Source organism: Loa loa (genome assembly GCF_000183805.2).
Source record: "Loa loa unplaced genomic scaffold supercont3.146, whole genome shotgun sequence".
Lineage (NCBI taxonomy): Eukaryota > Metazoa > Nematoda > Chromadorea > Rhabditida > Onchocercidae > Loa > Loa loa.
In genome coordinates, this window is record NW_018108326.1 from 67376 (window position 1) to 80216 (window position 12841).

A 12841-nucleotide genomic window follows, 5' to 3' on the forward strand; every position below is an offset into this window, starting at 1 on the left:
CGCAGCACTAAGACACAGTGCACATAATCGCTCTGATATACTCATGAAACATGATATAAAACGTTTTAGGAGCAAAATATACTGCTAACATATATTATGTCCATGATTACCCATTTCTTTCCAAACAAAAAACAAAAAAAAAAAAGTAGAAAAGGATTTCAAAGAAAGCTTCAGTAAATTTTCAATAAAGTAACAATTAACAATTTACCTCCTCGACCATGATATCCCGCTCGAATCATTTCAACGACAGAATGTGTCCGTGTAGTAACTCTAAGAATGCAATTATTTCATTTTTTTCATTTTTCCGCTTTTTAAAAATTTTGATAGAAAGAAATGGGACTTTTGGTAAATGTCAAACCTTTTGAAATGAACCGACTTCAACTTCCCATGGTTTGTTCATTTTGACGTAAAAAGAAAAAAAACGTGGGAAACCCGTACCCTGCTGTCCTGACTTCCGTTCGTACCATGTTCGCGTATTTACCACCACTACTTGCAGATGATCCGGAACCAGCCTGGAAAATGGACCTTGGTAGCTTCTGAATGTCGGTCTATTTTCTAATTTGTTATGGAAATCAAGTCATCTAAGCGGAAAATTTTTCACACAAAAGTGCATGATCGTGTGACTTGCAAAAAAAATTACTTCCAGAATATTTTATTTTATAACAGAAATAGAAACATAAAAATATAGAGGTGGCAGCCAAAACCAAACATTATTTTAAATTGGCTACCATCCAAAATTAAAGAATTGAAACACAAAGTTACGTAGAACTAAACGAATACGGCATCTGGCACAAATCATTCATAAATAAAAGAATAATGAAGTTACAATTCCTTGAAGCTAATAAACAAACAAGAATTTTACGAACTATACTTTCGAGAACTGTTCAGACGGCTTTTACGAACTATTCTTTCAAGCACTGTTCAGATGACAGGAAAAAACCAACTGATAACGGGGAAAGAATGACAGATGTCTTTAAAGGATAAGAATTATGAAAGCTACCTACGGTGTAAAAATACATTTATAAGAAATTGAAAAATTGGTACGGAGTCGTTGCTGAGCGGTGGAATATAACGTGGATGTCCCAAATACAAAATCAAAATGCTTCATCAGGTGCGCTGATAATGTAAAAAAGTAAATCGATAACAGTGTAGCTAAGCAAAATGTATGCGATTCTCAAATCACTGTTTTTGATGTTATACAAATCCTAACGAGCGCATAAAACTATATAAAGCCCAACAAGATAAGATATAACACAAGTTCACACGATCATAGCAATGTATGAAAAATTATCTGGAATACAACGAAAGTACGGAGCAACAACCAATGGTCCAAGTTGGGAGAACAAAAAAGAAGTCCTATTATTTTATCGTATGATTTAGTACATTACCATTCCCCTTTGTTATTTTTGCCCACTCATACTCCACGACCAATTTCAAACTTAATTTCTACCTATTGGATCTTTTACTCTCTTCTTTTGAAACTTCTTGAAACTCTGAAATTATATTTCTGATCACTAATCACTTGTTCTAAGGACAACATATGAGATCCATACACCAATATATCACTAATGTAAAGCTATCAAATCCCGGTATAAGCCTGCTGGTCATCATTAGTGTAGTAACCACCACTTATCTGAAACTCAACGCTTGGAATGAAATTAATCTGAAAAAATCTACTGGAAACCTATAAATTATTGAATTGCAAGACCTGAAATATGCTACATAGGGCTTCTACTTACCATAGGGTCGTGGTCACCGAATATTTGACCTGATGATGTCTGTTGTTCGAGAGATGAATGCACTGTTGCTAAACCTTGCCGCGGCTGAACTGTTACAGCTGGTCTTGTACTGTTAACAACACGCCCATTTCTAACAATAGAGATATACTTTCGAAACTCGAACTTAACAAATGGAGAAATCAAGATTACCTGAACGCATACTAAATTAACTGCAGTTCATCCAATTGTATTTCACAGAAATTTATATTTTGAGAAAAACGACCTACCCAGAACTTGGAGCTATTCCAGGGGGCCTCCCAGATGAGCGAAGACCTCTTTCCGCCAATAAACGATACTCTTCGCTCATATCTGCAGTAACGAGACCGCTTGATTGATCACTCAGCATTTCATCACCATCCACTCGTTTTGCATTCTGTAAAAAGTCCAAATTGAATTCCAAGCTTAATTTATTAATAGATTAATTCACTGTTTACAGAATAAAGTTCATTATTTCCTAACACCATCAAAATCCATGGTTCATCGTCAAATATTGCAAGACGAACCATCCAGCTGAACCCTACCCTAGAGATGGCTACTATACAGGTCAATCAACATTACTATAATTTACCGGTTGCATTCGGCCAATTCTCACTGTGGACGGGACTTGATTTCCAGTAGTAGGTGGCTGATTTACCACTGCAACTGTTCGCTGTAAATGAAATAAAAGCATAATGAAATGAACTAGTACAAAGAACAAGTATAGAACGCTAGAAATGTCGCTTATTATCAAGAAATCAATACAATTATTTTCATGGAGAACATATGAACAAAGCTACATCATCAGTTTTCTTCCTTCAGTTAACATACTGGGGTATAGTTCCTGCTTTATCAGTGAAAGCAATTCAATTTTCTTTTTAATCATACATCCCGTAACTACGCTTATCATGTTTTATATCTCGTGCAAAAAATTTTCGTGAAAATCTAAATCTTAATTTTTTTTTGTAAATCCAAATCTTATTTTGTCATATTGGTTCGTAAAATGACATTCGGTCTGCATATTATCAAACTATTTGATCACTAATACTTACCGCAGGTAATCGTACAACTCTTCCCACTGACTGATTACCAGTAAAAACAGTTCGAGTAGCACTAACCGGACGAACAAAGGAAGAACCTATGAAAAGAGATTTTATGAATACTGAAAGCAGTGCAAATATGAGGATAAGAACTATAAAATATATGTGCCACTCAAAAAAGATCTATTCTGTCTAACACGACAAATGCATACCTGTTGCAGAACCTCGAACATCACTTATTGTCGCACCACCAACCTAAAATGATATTAATATTTAGTAATGACTTTATAGGCTTCTGGATTTTGCGTAAAATTCAAGTCTTGAGTGGGATCTAAAACCTGATTTGAGACACTAGCGAACCTTAGAAACAGATAACAATAATCCAATCTACTTTATTTTCCTCTTCCTCCTCAACTTCATGATTTTCATTAAAAAAAAGATTTTCTCCACCATCATATTTCCCCATAACTCTATACTACTGGGTACATCATTAGATCCACGGAGAGATGAGTGAGACAGTAAGCTGGAATCGAAATTGGTAGACTTAGAAAACAGCACGAGTCTATAATGGTGTAGTGGGATGACAGAAATAAAAGGAATAATAAAGCTGAAAATGCGGGAAAACGTATTTCTTTGGAGGAAGAACGGAAAGTTAGCTTGCAGTAAAAGAAATGAATAGTAGAAAAAAAAACAAATATATACTTGTGTCGTGCGGACTGCTCGATAAGTACCGGGTGTACTGGTACCACTAGTAACTGGCCGTAAATATTGCGTCGTACCATCACTCCGGCGAATCAACAACAGTCGTTTCCCCATCGGTGCCTGAAATTTATACAAAAAAGATTAAAAAACACAGGAAGGACAGGAAGGACTAAGAAAAAGATAAGAAAAGAACTTGTAAAGTCTCCGAATTAAAAAGTTCTACTGAAAAGGTACTAGATTATTACTTCATGAGTTTCCATATGTACAGACGAATTCACGTTTGCAGAGGGGTAATATAAATAATTTCTTGGAAAAATAAAGGAGAGCAAATTACTGCTTAAACCAACCACAGGAGATCCATGATTTGAGCCTGGAACTGATACAACTCTTCGACTGACTGGTATTCGCAGCGATTCACGCTGATAATTTCCAGCTCTTGACTGTGAAGTTATCACTGGCGGAGGGCGAATAGATCCCGGAGTACTCGGAGTCCTATCTCCTTGCATTGGACGATTCTGATATACCATTACACGGCAGAATGTGCCATCCGGCTTCTAAACTGGTCTAAGTATATGTGGCCAAATATGCTCTGAACTTTCGACAGCAAATACTGGTTAATGCCTTACATTTGAATCATAAATAATAATGAGTAATATAAAAAGAAAAAAATCAATTCTAAGCATGAGGATTTCAATCCTAAATCAAAAAATTTCTAGTCGATCTGGCCTGCTGTAGTTGCCCTTCTATTTTTTCTAAAATTCGACTTCCTTCAAAGAGAGTAAAACAAAAAACAAGATAAAGCTAACCTGAAACATGGTATATTTCCCTCCACCTAGCAGTTCACCTGGTCGCCTGGCCACTTGTTCATATTGACGATATACATTCGGATTGTGCCACTGTGCTTTATAAGGACTAAAATCTCAAAATTTAAGACATATCACACCAATCTACACTAATTCTCAGAAAAGCGGATATATCAGAATCCTCACAAGATGTCGGTTTCAGGCCTCTACTTAATACTCGCCATTATTTCGGTGTTTTATCAAAGGATGATCAAGTGACAACTGGAAGAGAATTTCACGATTAAGCAACAGCAAATACCGATGCTCGTTTATGCCAATAATTTTATAATCACCTTCCAGTTAATTGTCTTTCTGATCTCTGTTCTGATAATCGTGGAATTTTTGGTTTTGGTTCTAAACTTGAAATTGATTTCGTTTCAGCAATATTCGGTAACGTTTCAACGTCGATATATTCATCGTCGTCATCTTCGTCCTCATCGTCTTTTATATCATAATCGTAATCCGGCATACGTTTCGGCTGTGGACGACGTCTTTCAGCAGATATACGATTAGAATAAACTGTCGACGACTCACAGTTTTTCATAGCTAACGTAGGAAGTCTATTGCCCACTGAAAACAATTTAAAGTATATTTCGCGGAAAATGGTTATTTCGTTTAATTTCTTGAAATCGCAAAATCAATTGTAACCTATGCTCCTTACACTACTTTTTTTTCCAAAAACTGAGCATAAGTGAACTGCTGATTATATTTGATTACATCAAATGATGGTGATTAGTGACAAGTACTAAGACAGATGCTATAAATATTCTGTTTCTGTAGAGCGGACGAATGCCGAAAATTCAGACATAGCAAGAATATGACAAAATCGAAGAGCTGGAATTTCAAAAAGCTGGAATTGAGAACCTGTAACGACCGATGGCGCAGCCAAACTACGCTTTGTTCGATTTTCAATATTCTTCCAATAATCAGCTATTTCCCAGGGTTTCAGTTCAACACCGTCGATCCATCGTTCAATCACTTTTACATGATCTTTCCTTACCACCCCGTTTTCTGATCTCCTTGTTGCTTTTCTTTTACGCAAAGCTGAAATAGAACATGGATACTGCCATGGATACCGGCTGAAGTCCAACGAAATATGCAGTGGTCAAAGATGATGGAGAATGTTTTTATTAATCGATCAGCAACAGTCAATTCGCTACAACTCTTTATCATTCCTATATATTATCTTATACTGTGGGCCAATTTATGCTATCCTAGATCCCGCAACTGTAAATAAAGTATCTTCTTGACACATAAATCAGTAATCGTGAAGAAAACAGAAGAGAAATACATGAATTAAACTTACTTTTCTCCAGCGACTTTGATGGATGATATGCGGCACTTCCTAAGCCTTCATTAGCGTCATCCAGTTCAATATTGTCATCCAGAGGAATTAGCTCTATACTAAGTTTATACTGTTCATACATACCATCTGGTGGATATTCCTTATGGCCAACCACTGTTCGTACTTCATCATGATCCGCAAGATGGACTGTAACCCGAAAATCCTACGAAAGCAAAGCATTTTGAGAAAGAATCAAGTAATTTGTAAAGACAACATCCGCCATAGAATTTAACAACAATAAATAATCTAAAGGAACACATGAGTCATAAAGATTAATTTAACAGTACTTATTTCTTTTTACTCATCCTTATTGAATGATTTTAAAAATATGACATACTGCTTTCGCATCCTAACTAAAAAAAGAAAAAAAATTGAAAACAAACTTCATCTGATTCGCGATGCATATCAGCCCATCGAATACATGCATAGAGTACTCGAAGATGTAGAGCAACTGAGTGGTAAGACTGAGCGCGTAACACCATGTATCTGGAATCAGGAAAGCAAATAAAGCAATAAAGGACATCTCAATTATTTCATATTACCTCATATCATTTGCATTATTAAATCGTTTCCTAAATAATTTTTTCCTGTGCAAATCGAAATTATGCTGCCTTCACGGATTTTACTTTTTCAGTAGCGAGAGAACATGGTGAAGTGCTTCAGTGTATGCAAGTACACTAAAACGTTGTAATGCAAGGATATATAAGGAACATGAACATCGTAAAACATTTAATTTTCAGTTGATGTGATTAACAGCTATATTATTAAGAATTTTTCCTATTCAGAACTTATAATGGTTCTAATATATAAGATGGTCCTAATATAAAAGATCACTTCACTATCCGCAACAAAAAAATTAGCAAACCTCCAGCAATTATCAAAGAGCGGACGCTGACAAGGGTAGTTCCACACTTGATTGTTACTTTTAGCCATACGATGAAAACCAGGGGCGAAATAATTCAAATTCACTCCGCCCTGGCGAGCCAAACGTTTTAAGGATCTGAAAAACTTATCTGTAAAACTCTGAGAAGTCGATGGTTGTTGACTAAATTCTATCTGTTTAAATTACTTCAGTGGTAAAGAATTATGGCTCAACTACCATTTTTGCAGAGCTTCAAGAAAATAAAGATATTATGCTAGCCACACATAAAAACACATGGTAAACTGATACCCAAGTGAGCACACTAAATTTGATCATATGTTTCCTGGAAAGCATTATTATCCCAAAAAACCTAAAATAAATGACTATGCGTACAGAAGATCTGACGAAAGATTCAGATCGATGAACAAAAATGTTTGTGAAGATATTTTTCAGCAAAACAAATTGACCTCTGTGGTAAGATTAGTAAACTTTGTTCACCAGTACGCTTGACTCGATAATCAAATGGAACCGGGAGCGGGAATGGTTTATTCATCTCCAGCGCTTTCACATCTTTTCCACTTTCTTGTCGAGATTTTGATGATGGTGATAATGGAGGTCGTGCGTGTACAACACCACTAGTGGTTCTTCCCACTACAATCATATGTACAGTCATATAGAGTTGATTATATTTGGAGAACATGCAAAAATGAATATTTTAATCGCCAAATAGAAATTTGTAAATACTGAAAAAAATCCTATTTCTTCGCTTAGCAGAAAAAGACGCCAAAAATCTCTTCAAAGGTTCAAACTTTTTATAACAATAACAAAGCATAACTTACTCGATTGTAATACAGCTTGACGACACGCAAAACTGTAACAACCTTGAACGCTATCATTTTCCGAAGTAATCGGTAACGGCATCATGCCCATTCTACAGGTGGGGGAATAGCACTTCTTCAGAAGTTCCTTCTGCCACTTCCTGAGATTAGCTTTATTGCAGGTATTATAACAGCCATAGTCCAATATTTCACCATTGATGCTATCAATATCTACAGTTTTATTGACTTGAGATGCTAAGGAAGGATTTAAAGAATTCACAGACATGAGAAGCACAGAACGATCCAAACAAAATTTATCCCGAAATAAATTTACCTCTCCTCGCCTTCTAGTTCTGCATTCCTCCATTCATTCAGATTTTCAACAATTTTTCCCAAACGAATTGCTTTTCTATTTGCCAATGTAGTGGGCTGAAAGATCTCAGGTTGCATCATTTGCGTGGACAAATCAAATGACAGAATGGAAGTAATCATAACATACAGATAAACTGCTTCAATTTCCAAAAAATTTCTTCATTTGGCAACAAAAATATAACAGTTATAGCGAACAATATTGGTTACTCTTAGTACCGACATTGTTAGAAGCAATGTATGGGGATTTCTTTAAAAAAAATTGGATTTCTTAATAAGGCACTGCAGCAATCTCAAACTTTTTGTTCTTTGCTTTTGTTCTTTGCTTGCTTATGACTGATAATATCACTGACAATTTAAGGAAAAATTTTATTATTGGTAAATAAAATTTATTGAAACACCAGGAAAAGCAGCATACTTTTAAATTTCTGCCAATATTCGGCTTTTCGGCTTGTGGAATGAATGTCCGATGAAATGTTTTCGCTTTCCACAACCAACCACCAAGGGCACCGCGGCCATTCACTCGATAACCTTCATCGTTCTGCCGCCACAAAGTTCTTTTAAGTACTGAACCAACTTTAAGATGTTTCACCCAAATTACTTCGTCATCATCTGGTTCTGCTGCCCAAAGCTCCTGGAAAAAGTTTACTTTTCACATCCTTTTCCTTTAGTTAGTCAATCTTAATGCGTCAAAATCATCCTTCTCATTTATTGCCTCAAAATTTTCCATAAGATACTAAAGTATGACACAAAACGATGCAATTTACTAATGGAGATCTCACTTTCTTTAAAGATTAATGGAAATTTCATTTCTTTAAACATAATTCAGCCTTCAAGTAAAAGATTACTGAAGTACAGAAAAAGTTGAGAAATGCTCGGAAATAACTATGTAAAATTATAAGATCCTTTGATACGGTACATTGTTGATATTACAAATACACTGGATCTGTTATCTATTAAGACTAAAATCTGTTACCCTGTCCTGCTTCTTTTTCTTCGCTTCGTAACGCTGACGTCGTTCACGATCTTCCACTGTTATACGCATCAGACGAGTATGCCCTAGTGTATTCCACCACACACTATGAAGAACTGGTCGCCGAATCGCACATTCAAAGCGCAACAACAAGTCTTTCAGCAGTTCAACTGTTGGTGGAGCATTAAGTCCCTGCGAAAAATTAAAATTTGTATACGAAATTTGCAGAAACATAATCAGTATGTATGAATATCTTCAGAGCGATATCTGGAATAAATGAGGACAAAATTATAGTTAAATATACCTTGGAGACCAAGAAAGGAAATTAAAGACTGTTTTTTTAAGCAAATCACCTTTTTAAAATAATCGAAACCATCATGTTTCCACAGTCGATGCATTAAAGTCGATGGTATTTTTTGAGCAAAACTTTCCAAAGAACTTTGTATTATTTTCCCAATCTGAATTGGTGTTCCAGTAAGAGTGCGTCCTTTTGCTACAGCCCACTGCAATTTCATAATTCTTTACCATCATTTATTTTAGCTAAATAATTTGCACTTATTCTCTCGTTAAGGTTAAAATAATGACAGTACAAATATTCAGGTTGAACGTAAGTCTCGAATCACCTCGAATTCCCCTTCGTCCATCAGCGAAAACCTTCCTGACATGTACTTTTTTTGTCTCTTTCTTTAGCTCTTTGAATCGGATTTTTGGCATATTCATTCGTGCTATATTGATTGACGTAGCGTGCCAAGATGTCGCCTTCGCCAAGTCTAAATCCAAGCTCCGCAGAATGGACTTCCCCAACACTACCGTTGACAGAAGCTGTATGGAAACTTGTTTCGATTACTTCTTTTTTCGCAATCACTTCGTGAGCTGGAAATGACACAAATTTTACAGAAAATCTGTGACAGTAGTTTAATTATCACTTTTTGTGAATCACCAACTGAAAATAGAACAGCTACACTTACTTTGCATGCCAGCTGTCCAGAATGTATCTTTCAAGCAGTTTCCTGTAAACCCCAACAGTTCTTCAATTTTGCAGAGTAGCAGATACTTGCTCACTTCAACATGCTTCGTGCAACCAATTGCAACCATAACTCGCTCATCATCACTTTCTCGTAACTGACTAAACAGTGGTTTTGCCAAAATGTCGCCCATTCTGACAACTGAAAAAAGATCACTTGCTGCTGAATCTAATTTGACTCCTCATCTTCCTAAATGATATACTGCGACAAGGTATCCGAGTCTAGGACTAGTAAATGTAGGAGTTTCATCAATGAACGACAGGTGTCAATGCTAGATAACCTCGTTCTTCAGAAATAACTATTTTGATTTGAACTAACCGTTATCAGCATGCAAATACAAATCAGTTTTATTTCTAGTTCTTGCGCTCCGTCCATAGTCACCAGTTAACTGTAGCGTCATCCGCATATGTTCTTCAATGAGAGGAAGAATATCCATAAAAACGGCTGCCAAATGTTTTTCATATTCATTCACAGAAAGCATATTCAACAAAAAGTAGAGCTGAGGAAGAGTGCTGTAGTAATGCACAGAACCGTTAATATCGTCCTGCACAAATATTCGTCGCACCATAAACCAATAAAGACGACCGTGACGATCGCGACCCAGTGGTTTGAAACGCATGGGCATACGCGGCGATCGGTAACCGGGGACTTGACAGTCTGTTACACCGCGTACCTAAAATGCCAATCTGAATAAGAAGTACAGCTTAAAAGACCAGGAGTACAGCTGATCAAGAATTAATGGTAAGTCAACACTGAATGCCTTCTTTTAGAGACGTGACTCTATGACTACATCAGTTTCAAATGTTGTCCTGTTCTATCATGTGAATTTAAATGAAATTAGCGTTACCTTATGTAATTCACACACTTGACACAACCATTTTCCATCCGGTACATCAGCCAGACTAGTACACGACAAATGATAGCACGCTTCACAACCATCACAGAGCAAAACATCCCCTGGTTTTCCACATTCACGACAATGTAGATCTGCTGTTAACTTCCCCTCATTTCTAACAATATTTCGATATTCGTTAGTTTGAAAAAAACGATCACAAAGCCATGAAAGAACTATAAGTCGTTGTTCCACATCAACAAATGGATAATTTCCATTTACTGCTTCAAGAACCTGAGCAGGGAAGCGCTGCGGATCACTTTCCAAATACTGGCGAAGTACCTGAAGCAAGATATTACCATGCAGTTTCCAAACTCAATTCCCGACATTCATTTAACCAAAAGTTCCGAGTTCAACAATCAGAAACGGATTTGTTTCTTCTAAATAAGATTTTCCTTTTTATTTTTCAAACACCTGTCCTCTTTCCAACTCTAAAAAAAACTTTTTAGTCCTCAGTTTACTGCAGAGTCTTCGTTATAAATCATTTGTTTTTCCTTACAGCTACCTCAGCATATGTCATTGGTTCGAGCAGCTGAAGCATGATATTGAAACTATTGTTTGTATCTTGAACCGACAAGATAATTTGCTCATCATCATCATCCTTCAATGATAACTTCAACAGTGCAATATGTATTTCAGCCAAGAGATTTGTTTGACTTTCCGTGCTTAGAGCTGCGCAAAAATCCTCGAAAAGAAATGGAGAAAGTCGAATTGCTTGGTAGTACCAGCGACATGTTTCATAAACCTGAAAAAAGGCAAAAAAATATGCGAATTTTCAGCATTATTAAAATCAACAGATTATCCGCCTTGGCAAAAGCGTGCATCAAGGATTTCTGACCCAGCCTGAGTTTCACGTAGGTTAGTTATTAGTTTATGAAAATGACCTTCAGTGAATGATGAATTATGAATTATACCAAGGCTATTCTAACATTTGTAATTTAACACTTTTCTTTCGAAATGATTTAGTACCTCAAGAGCATCAAACAAATACTTCTCATCGATCAATAAATCTTTGCTTCCTTTCGGTAATTTCAGTATTGGTAGTTGTTCGGCCGGAATTTCAAGCCATGGACATTCTATAAATTAATTTCACAGGACAAAAAAATACCGAAGAAATGAAGGCTGGAAAAAGGGGATTCAGTGGACTGCCAGAAATTCCCTAAAGAAGTGCGCTACAACAAGCAAAAACTAAGATATTACGTAAGAGATCCTTAAAACACACCGACAGATTCATCCGTCTCATAGAGCGATGCACCGGGTGTTGGAACGCGACTCGCCACGGATGATGTCTCTTCTATCTCCTCATCCTCTACTTCGTCGTCGAAATCCATTGCCGCTGAGTCTAGAAAGCATTTACTGTTTGTAGAATAAATTTCGAAGGAATATTCAAAATGAATCTGAAAAAATCATTAAATTGCTGAAATAGCTATGACCACCGGAAAGTCATATATTAAAAAAATTAAAAGAACAAAAGCGTTTAAAAAAATGTCTAAAATAACACTACACAACTGACTTCTTCGGGCAGTGGAAACATCACTATCAAAACCATCAGATGAATCGGTGTAGTAGTCAGGCCTATCATATTCATCATCACTTTCATCCCATGCTTGTCGACTTCTGAAATACAACCAATCAAATTCTCAGCTTTATCCAAATGTAATTGATAAATAGTAATTGGGTTGTATTTAATATAATGTAGATATGCAAAAATAAGCTTTCTAGAAATCAAATCACCTAATATAGATTGGGTGGTACTCTCAGCCAGGAGAGTACCACCCAATCTATATTAGGTGTCCAATCTATATTAGGGTTTTTATATCAAAACAAAACCATTTCATCGTAAAATTTAATTTATTATTAAGAATTGTCTAAAAAGTTCATAAACAAAGATATATTTTCATTCTGCATTTAACGCAAAAAATTTAAATTTCGAAATCCTTCGCATTCAAGGAATTTTCATTCGATTTTAGCCATTAAATTTTAAAGAAAATTTCAGAAATGAAGGTAAGAGAAAGGACTAAAATGAACCAAAATAATCCATAAGCCACTAAATCTGCTCCAATTACTTCTAATAGCAAATAATAATGAAAAAATGAGAAAAACAGTCGTCTCAAAAAACTCAGGCCAGTACTGCAGCCATATAACCATTATACCGAAACAAACAACGAGCACCACCCGGTAGCTGAAGAGATTTTGCATTTATTCGAACTACATGGAAC

At 36.0% G+C, this 12841-nt stretch overlaps 1 protein-coding gene across 2 annotated transcripts in view; it reads right to left on the reverse strand.

The window, feature by feature from the left end:
• LOAG_17891 overlaps nt 1-12841 on the reverse strand; it is a gene marked incomplete at its 5' end in the record, with an annotated part of 19676 nt that overhangs the window by 5972 nt on the left and 863 nt on the right. For both annotated transcript variants that reach the window (XM_020450555.1, XM_020450554.1), the window contains 29 exons: nt 209-270; nt 439-512; nt 1740-1869; nt 2006-2151; nt 2347-2427; nt 2807-2892; nt 3007-3049; nt 3497-3616; nt 3844-4050; nt 4303-4408; nt 4632-4908; nt 5203-5382; nt 5645-5846; nt 6067-6169; nt 6549-6683; nt 7013-7196; nt 7385-7524; nt 7698-7792; nt 8151-8366; nt 8709-8897; nt 9059-9208; nt 9445-9578; nt 9674-9871; nt 10049-10403; nt 10578-10904; nt 11128-11367; nt 11592-11698; nt 11845-11964; nt 12136-12239. In XM_020450555.1, coding sequence (XP_020305752.1) covers nt 209-270; nt 439-512; nt 1740-1869; nt 2006-2151; nt 2347-2427; nt 2807-2892; nt 3007-3049; nt 3497-3616; nt 3844-4050; nt 4303-4408; nt 4632-4908; nt 5203-5382; nt 5645-5846; nt 6067-6169; nt 6549-6683; nt 7013-7196; nt 7385-7524; nt 7698-7792; nt 8151-8366; nt 8709-8897; nt 9059-9208; nt 9445-9578; nt 9674-9871; nt 10049-10403; nt 10578-10904; nt 11128-11367; nt 11592-11698; nt 11845-11964; nt 12136-12239 — 4511 coding nt within the window. The remainder of the gene's footprint in view (nt 1-208; nt 271-438; nt 513-1739; nt 1870-2005; nt 2152-2346; nt 2428-2806; nt 2893-3006; nt 3050-3496; nt 3617-3843; nt 4051-4302; nt 4409-4631; nt 4909-5202; nt 5383-5644; nt 5847-6066; nt 6170-6548; nt 6684-7012; nt 7197-7384; nt 7525-7697; nt 7793-8150; nt 8367-8708; nt 8898-9058; nt 9209-9444; nt 9579-9673; nt 9872-10048; nt 10404-10577; nt 10905-11127; nt 11368-11591; nt 11699-11844; nt 11965-12135; nt 12240-12841) is intronic.